The sequence below is a fragment of the Podarcis gaigeae genome (assembly GCF_964106915.1).
Source record: "Podarcis gaigeae genome assembly, chromosome: Z".
In the NCBI taxonomy this organism is placed as follows: domain Eukaryota; kingdom Metazoa; phylum Chordata; class Lepidosauria; order Squamata; family Lacertidae; genus Podarcis; species Podarcis gaigeae.
In genome coordinates, this window is record NC_139691.1 from 18,730,871 (window position 1) to 18,745,195 (window position 14,325).

The following is a 14,325-nucleotide window of genomic DNA, read 5'->3' on the forward strand; positions in this document are numbered from 1 at the left end:
TATCCCCTCTCAATCTCCTCTTTCCCAGGCTAAACATATCCAGCTACTTCAACTGTTCCTCATAAGGCTTTGATTGCAGAGCCTTTATAATCTTGGTTGCCCTCCTCTGCACATGCTGCAGCTTGTCAACATTCTTCTTAAATTGTGGCACCCAAAACTGGACACAATATTCCAGATGTAGTCTGATCAAGGCAGAATTAAAAAAGGCAATGTCTTTTTCTGTGACTGCCTGGTTGGCTTCCGGGGCTGTTACTTCCCTTGATCTCGAGACTATACTTCTGTTGATGCAGCCTAGAATAGCATTAGCTTTTTTTGCTGCTGCATCACAGTGTTCGCTCACGTGAAGCTTGTGGTCCACCAAGACCCATAGACCCAATTCACATGTACTACTAGTAAGCCAGGTGTTCCCTATCTTCTCTTTGTGCAGCTAGTTCTTCCTGCCTAAGTGCAGAACCTGCCATTCATTATGCAACTGTTGGCTACTTGTGTACATTCTTCCTTTGTGATTTCCTCTTTCTTCCATTTCTTATACATGCCCTTCTTAAATCTCAGCTCATCTGTAAGCTCCTTATGCAGCCACACCAGTGTTTCTTCAGATACTTCCAACTTTTCTTTCTTGTTGGAATTTTCTGAAATTTGGAGCTCCAATATTTCATTTAATAAACTCCCACCCATCTTGGACTCTCTTCTCTTTGAGTATTTCTGACCATGGGATCTCACCCAGTAGCTCCTTAAGCTTTTTGAAATCAGCCTCCTTAAAGTCCAGAGTGCATGTCTCACTATACTCAGCTTTCCCTTGCCTCTGTGTCATGAAACTTTCTCTCAAGTTTCCAAATGCTTCCACTTCTTTGATCAGTTCCTCCCTGTTGGTGAGGACCAGGTCCAAGATAGATGATGCACTTTTTACTTCTGCCACCTTCTTGGAAATGAAATTGTCAGCAATGCAGTGGAGGAATTTGTTGGACCTTACATTCCTGGCATTGTTTGAGTTCCAACAGATATGGGGTACTTGAAGTCTCCCATTACTACTTTATCTCTCCTTTTTGAATGTTTAGTAATCTGCTGTAGGAAGGCACCATCTAAGTCTTCAGTCTGACCTGGTGGTCTATAGAAAGCGCCCATAGTAAGATCAGTATTGTTTCTCTCTCCTATAGTTTTTACCCATATACTCTCAATATGCTTTCCATGCTGCAGGTCATTGATTTATTCACAATTTTGGACATCCTTTACATATAATGCTACTCCTCCTCCCTTCCTGTTTGGTCTATTCCTTTTGAACAGTTTATGCCCCTCAATTCCTGCATTTCAGTCATGAGTCTCATCCCACCAGGTTTCAGTAATGCTTCCCAGGCCATTCTGCATTAAAAGCTCCAATTCGTCTTGTTGGTTTCTCATGCTCTGCATTTGTGCAGAGACAACTGGAACCATGAATCATTCCCTCCAGTTGCTTCCTTTCACCTCAATTTCTTGTGCACCAATGAAGCTACTATCCCCAGTACCAGGTGTTCTTCTGCCACCTGTAATGCTGTCTGCCCTCCCGCTCAGAATCTAGTTGAAAGCTCTCCTGATCAGGTATGCTAGACTCTTACCAAACACATTTTTGCCAGCCGCTGTGAGGTACGATCCAGAATTCCTTCCTCAAAGAAGCGGAGATTGTGATCCAAGAAGCCAAACCCTTCCTGATGACACTACCTGTACAGCCAGTGGTTTACTTTCAGTATTTTCCTCTTTTCCTGGGCCATGATCTTCAACAGGAAGAAGTGATGAAAAGCAACCTGTGCCCCAAGGCTCTTCAGCTTCCTGCCCAGTCTCATAGTCCCTTGCTATATGTTGAAGTTGTGGTCAGCGGGCTTTATAAGACTTGGCAAGTTCTCTGTCACATTGCAAATCTTTGCACCTGGAAGACACCTCTTGGGACACCCTGTTTCCTCCGAAAACTATTGCCTCTTGCCACTTACTACCACCAACAGTCTCTTCCTCCTCTGGGGAGTGGCAGGAATCATTCTGTACACTGTGCTTTCCAAAATCGCCTTGGAGTGTTCTAAGGTCTGCAGCTGCTGTTCTTGAGTCTTCCCCTCTCGTCTCTTCGAGCTGATCTGGATATTACTGGAATAGGTTACAAAGGCAGGAACCTTATGGTTCTAGTACTTCCTCCTCCTCCTCTCGCCTTCTCCAGAATGCAATTCCTTTTCTCCCAAGATCATTTCCTTGGAAAGTAGCAGGTGGATTATCAGCATACTCATTCGTGACCAGTAGCCTTGGATCTGAAAGGGTTAGATCAAGAATGGAAAAAAAACCTCCCAAGTCCATCTCCTCCTGTCTATTCCTCCTATTGGAGGTGACAGGAATCATTATGTGCACTGTACCTTTCACAGCTACCTTAGTGTATTCTAAGTTCCGTAACTGCTGTCCTAACTCTTCTGCCCCAGAATTAGTGTCCTAGGTGAGAGCATGGAACTGATTTCACAGTTCTAATGACACAGCATGGTTCCTCACAGTCCTACTTGTGTGCGTCACGTTCCTCCAGGGGTTGGTCTCTTGCCATGAGCAATCTTCCTCCTCCCTTGGGGCGCCTGTGTTGCTGTTCTGTCACAGTCCACTCAGCTCTATCGCGAAAGTCTGCATCTTGCCCTATACCTCGAAGTGTTGACTATTTGGACCTCAGGTTGTTGTACCTTCTCTTCCAGCAAGCCAACCAGTTTGCACTTGCTACAAGTGTAGCTTTGCAAGTTCTCCTGCAGGAAGACAAACATGGCACGGGTCTTCCTTAACATTAATTTACTTTCATTTATCTTACTGCATTTATATTCCACCTTTCCTCCAAGGAGCTAAAGTTGGGGTACGTGGTAATCCTTCAGCCCATTTTACCTTCCCCAACAACCTTGTGAGATAGGTTAGAGCTGAGAGAAAGCTGAGAGAAAGATCACCCAGTGAGCTTCATGGCCAAGTGGGGCGGGCATTTGAACCCTGGTCTCCCAGGTCTGAGTCCAACACTCTAAGCACTACACCATACTGGATCTTGCTTTGTTGCTCTCTCTGGCTTCTAAGATTTCAGCAGACATTGGCTGTGGACTAACTTTGCAGCTGTAGAATCATAAAAGTGTAGAGTTGAAGGCATCCTGAGGGTCATCTGGTCCAACCCCCTGCAATACAGGAATCTCAACTAAGCATAGAAGCACCCAAAATGCCATTTTCCACTCCTCCCCTAAAAACTCAATATGTCTGAAACCCTGGACAGCTACTGCTGCTGCCAGTCAGTATAGACACTACTGAGCCAAGTGAACCCAATGGTCTGACTAGGTATAAGCAGCTTCCTATGTAATTCAGCCCTCCATTCAAAATCATGAGATCTAGAATACTATTTTACATTTTGGGAAAAGGCCACAGAAAGGCTCAGTGGTAGAGCACACACACTGCATGGAAAGAGTCTTGGGTTCAATCCCCAATGGCAACTCTGTCAGGCTGGGTAAAACTCCCTGTTTGAAACCCTGGAGAGCCATTGTTGGTGGTGGTCAGTGTACCCTGTACTGCACTAGACGGACCCAGCATTCTGGCTTTTGCTATAAGGCAGCTTCCAACGGAGAGCTTTGATGGCACAGCCAGTTTCCTTCTGCCCTTCAGCTCCTGCTTCAATGGGGGCACGTGTGTGGACGGCATCAACACCTTCACCTGTGTCTGTCCACCTGGCTTCACGGGAATCTACTGCGAGCACGACATCAACGAGTGTGACTCCAAACCCTGCCTGAATGGCGGCACCTGCCAGGATAGCTACGGGACCTACAAGTGCACTTGTCCTCAGGGCTACACTGGCCTCAGTTGTCAGGTAAGGGGGCCAAGACCCCAATGGGTGCCGAACCAGTTCTGCCTGCAGAGCCTGACCTTGAGTGGGACTTGCTTTTCCCTGTTCATTTGCTTCTGTTGTTTCACTGGGGGCTTTGGGTGGGTGGGCTCACAGAGTGAGGAGCAAATGGCTGAAGTGTTGAGGTCAGAGCAGAGAGGCAGCAGCCCTGGTTCGCACCCAGCACAAACTCATGGTTTGTTTAGCTTGCCTATGGTTTGTTTGACTGTCTGAACCCCACCTGGCAAACTTAACAGTGATTCATTTCACCTGGCAACAAACCATGATATGAAGCCAAGGTACACTGCTGGCTTAAGGATGGTTCAGCATTCTGTGCATTCCCCATCAGCCTTGCTTAACTCTGGTTCTTTGACAACCCCAAAGTCACATTGCAAGAGCAGCTGGGGAAACCAAGCATGGTGAAACAAACTGTGGCCTTGCTTGTCTGTGAGATGATTTGTGGTTTGCTGAGCCAAACCATGGCTAACACAAAGAAACGTTGCTTAGCCATGGGAAACCGTGTTGCTGCACTACAACTCCTGTCATCAACATCCATGGCTATGCTGGCTGCCAGGAGTTGGAATCACATGGCACTTGGAAGGGCTGTTGACTCCCCTCCACCCTGGCATCTTCAGGGCCGTGTCCTTCAACCAGCTGCGCAGGGTTGAACCCACAAAGCCCCTTCTCCGTACCACCCTACCCTGGCCCTGGTGCTGTTGCACCCACAAACCTTCTGATTCTTCGCCCCCAGAACCTGGTGCGTTGGTGTGACTCCTCACCCTGCAAGAACGGCGGAAAGTGCTGGCAGACAGACAACCTGTACCGCTGCGAGTGCACCAGTGGCTGGACTGGACTCTACTGCGACGTCCCCAATGTCTCCTGTGAGGTGGCTGCACGGCAGCAAGGTAAAAAGGCCCCATCCTGCTTGCTGTGTTCCCCTTCCTCTGTCTTCCCTCTTTGGTCTGTCCTGGGAGCAGACTCTGGCCAGGGCAGGACCCGGTGAGGGGTGGCTGACCCCAGCCAGATGCATAGATTGGTGTTTGGCATTTCGTTTTGAAGTGGTTCAGTATTTGATAGTTGTTGCAGTGAGATGTTTATTGGTTTATATATATATTTTATATATTACAGCTATGTCACACACACACACACACACACACAAACACACACACACAGACAAAATCCAAGCTGCTGTAGTTGCACACATAAACAGATTTCTTCTGGCTCTTAGGGACCAGCTTACACAAATTTAAACAACACAGATAAAATACAAAAAGCTAAAAACATATTTAAAAAATAGTTTAAAAGCAAATTAAACTCCCAACGGGGGGGGGGGGACACCCCCAATAAGAAACACATGACAGATGATGATGATGATGATGATGATGATGATGATGATGAACACCATATAGAAACACCCATTCCTTTAAAGAAACAGTTCTTTCCTAAAAGCCTCCTGGAGTAAAAACAGTCTTCACCTGTGGAAGTGTGACAAGGAAGGAGCCGGTCTGGCTTCTCTTGGGAGGGTGTTCCATGGTCTGGGAGTAGACATCACTGAGGAGGCGTTCTCCCACACACCCTCACCTGTTACTTGTACCTGACCTCCCTCCTATACCTTTGCAGGCGTTGACGTGGTGCACCTATGCAGGAACTCTGGGCTCTGTGTGGACAGGGGCAACACCCACTCTTGCCAGTGCCAGGCCGGCTACACAGGCAGCTACTGCGAGGAGCAGGTGGATGAGTGCTCCCCCAACCCATGCCAGAACGGGGCCACCTGCACAGACTACCTAGGGGGCTACTCATGTGAGGTACGGTTGGTGTTCAGAAGGGAGGTGGCGTGGGGGGGCAATGGACACAGGGTGAACCCTCCTTTACCTGGGTTTGTGCATTGCCAGCGGAGCTGGGTACATGTCCTGAGATGAGGTGGAACATCAGAACGAAGTACAGGACATGCCTCCATCATAGATATTTCCAGATTGCTGGGTAGTTTACAGCCACCCTGAAAAAAAGCCACAGTTTCCAGGGAAAGGGGTACATCGTAACTTGGTAGCAGAGCATCTCCTATGCCAACAAAGTTAAAAGATGGAGGGCTGTCCTTCATTGGAGGCTTAGAAGCAGAGGTTGGAGGGCCACCTGTCAGGGATGTTTTAGCTGGGATTCCTGCACTGCATGGGGTTGGACTAGATGATTCTTGGGGTCCCTTCCAACTCTACAGTCCTATGATTCAGCAGTCTGGCTGGGTAGAAGGCAGCACCTTTGCCCCTGCTTATGCCAGCCTCCATTTCCAAGTCAATGTAATGCATTTCAGTGGACAGAGGCAGCCTCATAAGCTCTTGCATGATAGAACATTTGGGCGCTTCCCTTGCGGACTTCAAAGCTAGCTGAAATCGTAATGTTACTGTAGAGTGGAGGGCACCTAAACATCTTTCGGCTTTTCTTAATGAAAGGCCAAGTAATGCAAGTATTTTTTATTATGTCTAAGCAGTCTTGATAATTGTTTGACCATGAGCTTCAGAAATATTCCCAGCACACCATGCCATGCCCACCCAAAGTCCCCACCCCAGTCTCAGCCCCCAATTTTTTTTTCCACTTCCCGCGGCAAGATTGCACAGTTCAGTCTTGGCTAGTCCTTGCGAACCTGACCCTCCAGTGGCTCGTACGCTTGCAGCTCCTGTGACATTACAGCAGCTCAGGCACTAGCCATTTTTGGTGGGGTGGGTGATTTGAGGACGGTACAGTTTGTCTATTTTTCATCTGGTTGCATTTTTAAAAATATACTACAAGTTGGTTTTGGCATTTTCCATTGTGGGCTCCCTTTTGAGGGGCTGCCTTCCAAGGTAGGAAGGAGGAAATCCTCCTACCCCTCTAGAACTCATTTCAACTCGGGAATATTGGACTACCTTTCCTTGTAGTGTGTTGCTGGCTACCACGGGATCAACTGCTCAGAGGAGATCAACGAGTGCCTTTCCCACCCCTGCCAGAACGGAGGGACCTGCATTGACCTCATCAACACCTACAAGTGCTCTTGTCCCCGAGGGACTCAAGGTAAATGTGGGTTTGGGTGGAAGCAGGGGCATGGGCAGGTAGGGAAAGACCCAGTCTTTAGGGGTGTCCTACTTGATTAAGGGGGGGGGTGGAGGGCTCCAGTATTTCTATCAGTCTGTTCTGTATTGGCTTAAAAGTCATCAGTTCAGTGGGTGTCTGCTTTTGAATGCAGAAGGTCCCAGGTTCAGTGCTCAGCAGAATCTCCAGGTAGGGCTGGAGAAAAACCCATCCTTCCCTGGTAGAAATCCTGGCTTGTTACTCCTGATCAGTGTTGACAGTACTGAGCTAGATGGATCCAATGGTCTGATTCAGTACAAGGCAGCTTGCTAATGTTCCTATTTAAACCCCAAATTTATTGAAAACCCTGAGGATTGAGATTTTGGTTAAGTGGTAGAGCATGAAGTGCAGGTTGAATGCCGGTTGGGAGACTTTGCATATAGAGCTGACTGAATAGCTTCCCCCTACACACGCTTTTGCAAAGGGGTGTTGTATGTGTATGTGTGTGTGTGTCCGTCTCAGAAGGTGTGGGAGGGGTATTCAGCAACTTGCCGGGAGAAGGGGCACAGTGTTCTATCAAGACTTTTTGCAGGGGAAGGGTCTTGCCTTGATTGAAAGTGAAATACATCGCTTCTCCCCACTTGCGTTCTCCTTTGCTGTTTTCATGGGACCTTATTTCGAGGAAGCTGACTGGAATGCCATTGGGTTGGCAGCTGGATTGTCTTATTTGTGTATTTATGGCTATGTTGAACATTCCACCTTTCCTCCAAGACTCTCAGTGCCACATTTGTAGTTCTCTCCCCTCAGTTCACAAAACAACCCCGTGATGTACATTTGGACAAATACCTCCATGCCTTTGAATCCACGCAAGATGGTGCCCGTTGCTATGAATTTGGGAGGGTCTTGAGAGAAAGAAGGAACAAATTGTTTTTATAAAGCTGCTTCACATATGTGCTGCCAAGAGTGTGGAGGCAGGGGTATTGGTTGGCATTTTTGGTGGGTGTACCTGGTGGAAATTTTTAGATAACAAGTGTTTAATTAGAGATAAATAAAATGACTCATCGGCATGGCACGGCTACATCTGCAGATGCCCTCAGGTGTGTTGTCAGTGTTACTGAATATGGGTTTAAATGGGTATCAGGCCCTGATGAATAAACCACTAATTGGATTTCTATTAGTAGCTGCACACAGGGTGATAGCTGCAGTCTGGAAGGACTTAAAAGTGTGCAAACCTTTGGTTCACAAATTAAGGCTGGCAAGAGGAACAAAGCATAGATATGCCTCTGCAGGAGAACGGTGGAGCTTCATTTCATTCACTAATTCCACAGAAAACTATTGATTAGTCCCAAAGGTGTATACTAACTTAGAATTATAGAAGAGTTAGAAGGGACCCTGAGGGGCATCTAGTCCAACCCCCTGCAATGCAGGAATGTCAACTAAAGCATCCAAACTTTGCTTGAAAATCTCCCAAGGAAGGAGAACCTACCACCCTTTGGAGTCAGTTCCACTGTTGAAAAGCTCTTACTTCCTTTTTTAAAAAATAATTTTTATTAAAGTTTTTCATTGACTACAAAAAACCATGCAATCTCTCTTTTTTGTTGTTCAGATTATAAAGTCTTTTGGTTTATGTTCAGTGTAAGACAATATCCAGCGGGAGGGGGAGAGAGGGGAGGGGAGAGGGTGGGTGATAAACCTACACACTATTTTTTCATTTTTCCAGCTTTTACTTTCTTTCGTTTTTAAAAATGATTTTTATTAAAGATTTTCTTGGTTTACAAAAGTACGTGCATTGTCTCTTTTTCCAGGTTGTGCTTTCTACTGATCAGTCACATTTGTTATGAGACAACCTGTGGGTCCCTGACGTTGTTGAACTACAACTCCCATCACCCCTAGCTAGCAAGGCCAGAGCTCAGGGATGATGGGACTTGTAGTCCAACATCTGGGGACCCACAGGTTGAGAACCGCTATATTAGTGTGTTGTATACAGCAGTGTTTCCCAACCTTGGGCCTCCAGCTGTTTTTGAACTACAATTCCCATCATCCCTGACCACTGGTCTTGCTAGCTAGGGATGATGGGAGTTGTAGGCCAAAAACATCTGGAGTCCCAAGGTTGGGAAACACTGGTATACAGTATAAGGAGGGGGAGGAGAAGGGGGGAGAGGGGGATGGGGTGGTAAAACTTACCTTCTTTTGCTTAGTGTATGCTTAGTGTATTTGCTTTTTGTGGCAGTGCCACCTGAGTAGGTTCTCTTTCTACTGTCATGCCTTGGGTTAAATATGCTTCAAGTTGAGTGCTTTTGGGTTGCGCTCCGCGGTGACCCGGAAGTAAAATAATGCGTTACTTCCAGGTTTCGCCGCATTTCTCAACCTGTGGGTCCCAGATGTTGTTGAACTACATCTCCCATCATTCCTAGCTAGCAAGGCCAGAGCTTAGGGATGATGGGAGTTGTAGTCCAACAACATTTGGGGACCCACAGGTTGAGAACCGCTGCATTAGTGTGTTGTATACAGTACAGTGGTACCTCGGGTTAAGTACTTAATTTGTTCCAGAGGTCCATTCTTAACTTGAAACTGTTCTTAACCTGAAGCACCACTTTAGCTAATTGGGCCTCCTGCTGCTGCCGCGCCGCAGGAGCACGATTTCTGTTCTCATCCTGAAGCAAAGCTCTTAACCCAAGGTAATATTTCTGGGTTAGCGGAGTCTGTAACCTGAAGTGTATGTAACCTGAAGCGTATGTAACCCGAGGTACCATTGTATAAGGATGGGGAAGAAAAGGTGGGGGAGGGGGATGGGGTGGTAAAACTTACTTTCTTTTGTTTAGTGTATTTGCTTTTTGTGGCAGTGCCACCTGAGTAGGTTCTTTTTCTACAGTCATACCTTGGGTTAAATATGCTTCACGTTGAGCGCTTTTGGGTTGCGCTCCACGGTGACCCAGAAGTAACGGAACGCGTTACTTTCGGGTTTCGCTGCATGCGCAGACGCGGGTTGCGTTCGCTTCAGGATGCGAACAGGTATCCGGAACAGATCCCATTTGTATCCAGAGGTACCATGGTATTCACTTTATGTATTTCCTTGGTAGTGAGAGAAGTTGGTGGGGCAGGGTTTGGTTGGTTGTCTTTAGTTGGAACAGCTCTTATTTTCTGATGTTAAGAGCTGATTGACAGTGAAATGGACTCCCTGAAGGTGATGGACTACATGGAACTGGTGGAAATGACTGGCAGAATCCGAGACCAGGGAGAAGAGTCGGTGGAGGAAGATTGGAAGAAATTTAAAGACTATTTACAGAAACATTGCAAGATTACTGAATGTTAGAATGATGTTGGAATGAATTTATGTGATTTTAGCAGAAATGTTACAAAGATTTAGGAAAAATAGACTGTTAATTGGTGAAAGGAGAGAAAGTAAAGTTATATTAATTTCAAGATAAATTTACAGGACAAAAATTTGAAAAGAGGGAAAGGATTTGCTGAAATGGAAAATTGACTTAGAATACAAAAAAGGGAGGTGTGAGGAGGTCAGGGAAATAAGTTAATGAAAGATCAGTAATGGGAAGATTTGTTGTATTTTTTATGGATTTTTCTTTTTTGCTTAATGGATTTCAATTCTCTGTTTCATGTTCTTTTTGATTTTTCCTTTTTTTCCTTCTTTGTATTTCATCTTTTCTTGTTTAAATTTTTTTTTGACTTTTATTGTTGTATTTCCAAAACTTTAATAAATATTTTATATTAAAAAAAAAGACAGTGAAATGGACTCCCTTGGAAGGTGAGGGACTCTCTTTCATTGGAAGTTTTAAGCAGAGGTTGAGTGGCCATCTATCATGGATGCTTTAGTTGATATTCCTGCATTGCAGAGTATATGGCTCTTGGGATTCCTTCCAGCTCTCCAATTCTACCATCAGAAAGTTTTTACTGATGTTTAGTTGGAATCTCCTTCCTTGTAACTTGAAGCACTTGGTTCGGTTCGTACCCTCCAGAGCAGGAGAAAACAAGCTTGCTCCATCTTCCATAGGACAGCTCTTTAGATATTTGAGGATGGCTATTGTATCTCCTCTCAATTGTCTCTTCTCCAGGCTAAACATACCCAACTCCCTCATAAGGCTTTTCCAAACCCTTCATCATCCTGGTCTCCCTTCTCTGCACACATTCCAGCTTATCAATAAACTTCTTAAACTGTGGTGCCCAGAACTGGACACAGTACTTGTGGATCACTTAATTAAAATGTGTTTTACAGATGCATACTATTAAAAGTTTTGGTGCATGTACAGGAATACAGGTTTTCAATTTATTTGTTTTGGGGGGTGCCTCCAGGAAATGTAAAGAAAATGGATCAATGCTAGGCCAAGTTGTAAGCAGGCCTCTTGGGATCCAGCTCTCACCTTCTTCTGCTCCCCATCACTCTCCCCACCACAGGAGTGCATTGTGAGATCAACATAGACGACTGCAGCCCACCCTTTGACCCCAACACCTTTGCCCCCAAGTGCTTCAACAACGGGCGGTGTGTGGACCGCGTAGGGGGCTACAGCTGCATCTGCCTGCTGGGCTTCGTTGGGGAGCGCTGTGAGGGTGACGTCAACGAGTGTCTGTCCAACCCTTGTGACCCGCTAGGAACCCAGAACTGTGTGCAGCGCATCAACGACTACGTGTGCGAGTGTCGTCTGGGGTATTCTGGTGAGCACCACAAGGCTCCCCCAAAAAAACACCTGGTCTTTGGTGTTTCCCCCCCTCTTGCTTTTTCTCCTAGAATTACTGGCTGATGTTGACAGTAAAGGTATTCTCCAGTCCTAATGCAAACATGCAGTTTAATATACGTAGGTGGTTCATATACCCAAAGATTATAAGCCATGCACTGTATCTAGTAAGAATATAAGAAGAGATCTTCAGCTGGATCAGGGCAACTCAGCATCCTTTCCCCACATTAACCAAACCTGGTGCTACAGTGGGAAGTCCACAAGCAGCACTTTCTCCTTCTGTGGTTTCCAGCAGCTTGTATTCTGGGGCATTCTGCTCTGACAGTGGAGGGAGAACATAGGCCTTATCCTGCTCCATGTCTTTGCCCCCCCCCTTTAGAGTTTATCTATGCACTGTGTAAAAAAGTACTTTGTTTTTATTTGCCCTGAATTCTCCCAAGTGCATAGACTATCTTAGCTGGGAGTCCTACTCTCTGCCTTTTCCCACCTGGCCTGTGGGGGAGGGCCAGGGCCCTGCCTGACGACTCCCAGCTACAAAAGATGAGGCTGCTGAACAGACTCTTGTGTTGGGGTATTGCTTAGTGGAGGTTGTTGCTGTTCCTGGTATTAATTTTTTGCAGGCTTGTTTTTAGATCTTATTTTCATTTATGTGGAAATTTTTCGGGTTTGCTGTGTGCTTTCCCCCCTGTGTTTTATTTATTGTTCATGGCCATTTTTGTAATTGTGTAATTACATAGTTTTAACTGTGCAAAGGCAGTATACAAATAAAATGATGATGATAGTTAAACTCCTTCCCACAGGAGGCAGTGATGGCCACAAACCTAGCCTGCTTTAAAAGATGATTAGACAGAGGGCTAGAGATTGCTGCTAATCAAGATGGCAATGCTCTTGCCTCCACAGCAATGCTTTTGAATACCAGTTGCTTGAAATCACAAGGAGGGAAGAGTTCCCTTGTGCCCAGGTCCCCCAAAGGTATCTGGTTGGCCACTGTGAGAACAGAATGCTGGATGAGATGGAGTGCCTTTGGCCAGAACCAGCAGGCTCTTCTTAGGTTCTTAATATCTTCAACTTTTCCCTTTCTAGAGAAGATACATGGGGTGGAGTGGGCTGCCCTGATGGCATAGACATCTTCTTTTCAGCCAATAGGTATCCATCAGGGGGCCCCCTTAACTAGTAAAAGAGTGTGCACATGAGATTTCAGAGATGGAGAGGTGCAGCTGTTTTACTGCAGAGGTCCAGGGGGAAATGTTGGGGGTGACGGCGGGGCAACCTGACGAGGCTTTCTCCATCCCCTTTCCAGGGCGTCACTGTGAGACGGTGGTAGACGGCTGCCGGAACCAGCCCTGCAAGAACGGTGGGACCTGTGCAGTGGCCAGCAACACACAGCACGGCTACATCTGCAGGTGCCCTCCGGTGTGTAGTCAGCTTTTGGTTTTAGGGGACGAGCTGTGGGATTGAGAGACGGAAGCAGCCTCTTGGGCTGGGTGGGATTATTTGCGGCCATTCCTAGCCAGCATCTGTTTTGGATTCTTAGGAGTTGCTGGATGAGGAAAGGCCGTAGTTTGGTGGTAAATCAGCTGTGTTGCATGCAGAAAATCCTAGGTTCAATCCCAGGAAGAGCTGGGCACATCCAGTGAGTCTAAAACCTTGGAGAGCCCCTGCAAGTTAGTGTAGACAATACTGAGCTAGATGGATCAATTGCAATGACTTGGAAGAACACGGCTTCCCATGTTTCTGTTTATTTCATCCCCTTATTCATAACTTTGAGGACTAGAACCTTGCTTTGTTCTTAGGAGAAGGGCCATAGTTCAGCAGGTAGTGCATCTGCTCCACATGCAGAAGTTCCCATGTATATATATGCAACCCTGCCGGGCAAGTGTGGACAGGGGAGCACATGATCTCTGAAAAAAAAGGCACTGATTCTGCTCATCTGAACACTAGGAGACTAGCAGCTATCAGTAAAGAGTATGCTGACCTCTACTGACTTCAGCATAAACTGCAAATTTAGGGTTGCAACCAATGCTAGTCCTGCTCAGAGTGGACCCACCAAAATGTGCAGACTTAAGTTAGGAATGCCCATTCTTTAGCTGGGATTCTAGCATTCAGGGGGTTGAGCTAGATGCACCCCCACCACCACCACCAGCAGGACAAAAGCAGTAGCCAGACCAACGGCAAAGCAGATAAAACTTTTGCCACCACGTTCCTGCTTTGCCATGCAGCTGCTCCCCTCTGAAGGGAGATAATGGATAGTTCCTGGAGGAGGACACTGACCAACCCACTGCTGATATAAAACAGTTGGCCTGAGAACAGAGTTTGGGGCAGGTTGGTGAAGCTAAAAGTTGCAGAAATAGTTGGTGAAATCTGCTCATTAGTGGGTAGGAAATCTGCTCATTAGTGGGTGAGTGTATTCTTGGTTTATTATTTGACGATAATAGTTAATGTTGTTTGTTATTTATATAGCAGGTGTGTTTTTTCTTTTTTCTTTTTATAAGTATTGTGTTAGACCAGAGCTTTCCAAACTGTATCGTGACACATTAGTGTGTTGGCTGCAGTGTGTAGGAGTCTCACGTGAATACTCCCCGTGCTCCTCCTGGGGCTGAAAAGGGGTTAGTTTAACCTCTGGTTTGCTAGGAAAAGTGAATTATGGTGTCGCAAAGTGATGCATGCCTAAAAAGTGTATTACAAACATGAAAAGTTGGGAAAGCTCTGTGTTAGACAACATATTGATTCCCCCCCTTTTCTCCTCCCTTTTGGGAGGAG

General features: G+C 46.2%; 1 protein-coding gene across 3 annotated transcripts in view; it reads left to right on the forward strand.

Moving 5' to 3' along the window:
* NOTCH1 (notch receptor 1) overlaps positions 1 to 14,325 on the forward strand; it is a 100,685-nt gene that overhangs the window by 73,151 nt on the left and 13,209 nt on the right. For all 3 annotated transcript variants that reach the window (XR_014560166.1, XM_083721976.1, XM_083721977.1), the window contains 6 exons: positions 3,622 to 3,823; positions 4,590 to 4,743; positions 5,459 to 5,643; positions 6,748 to 6,880; positions 11,288 to 11,545; positions 12,866 to 12,978. Coding sequence is in view for 2 of the 3 variants with exons in the window: in XM_083721976.1 (XP_083578102.1) it covers positions 3,622 to 3,823; positions 4,590 to 4,743; positions 5,459 to 5,643; positions 6,748 to 6,880; positions 11,288 to 11,545; positions 12,866 to 12,978 (1,045 nt within the window). In the remaining variant the exon portion in view is untranslated. The remainder of the gene's footprint in view (positions 1 to 3,621; positions 3,824 to 4,589; positions 4,744 to 5,458; positions 5,644 to 6,747; positions 6,881 to 11,287; positions 11,546 to 12,865; positions 12,979 to 14,325) is intronic.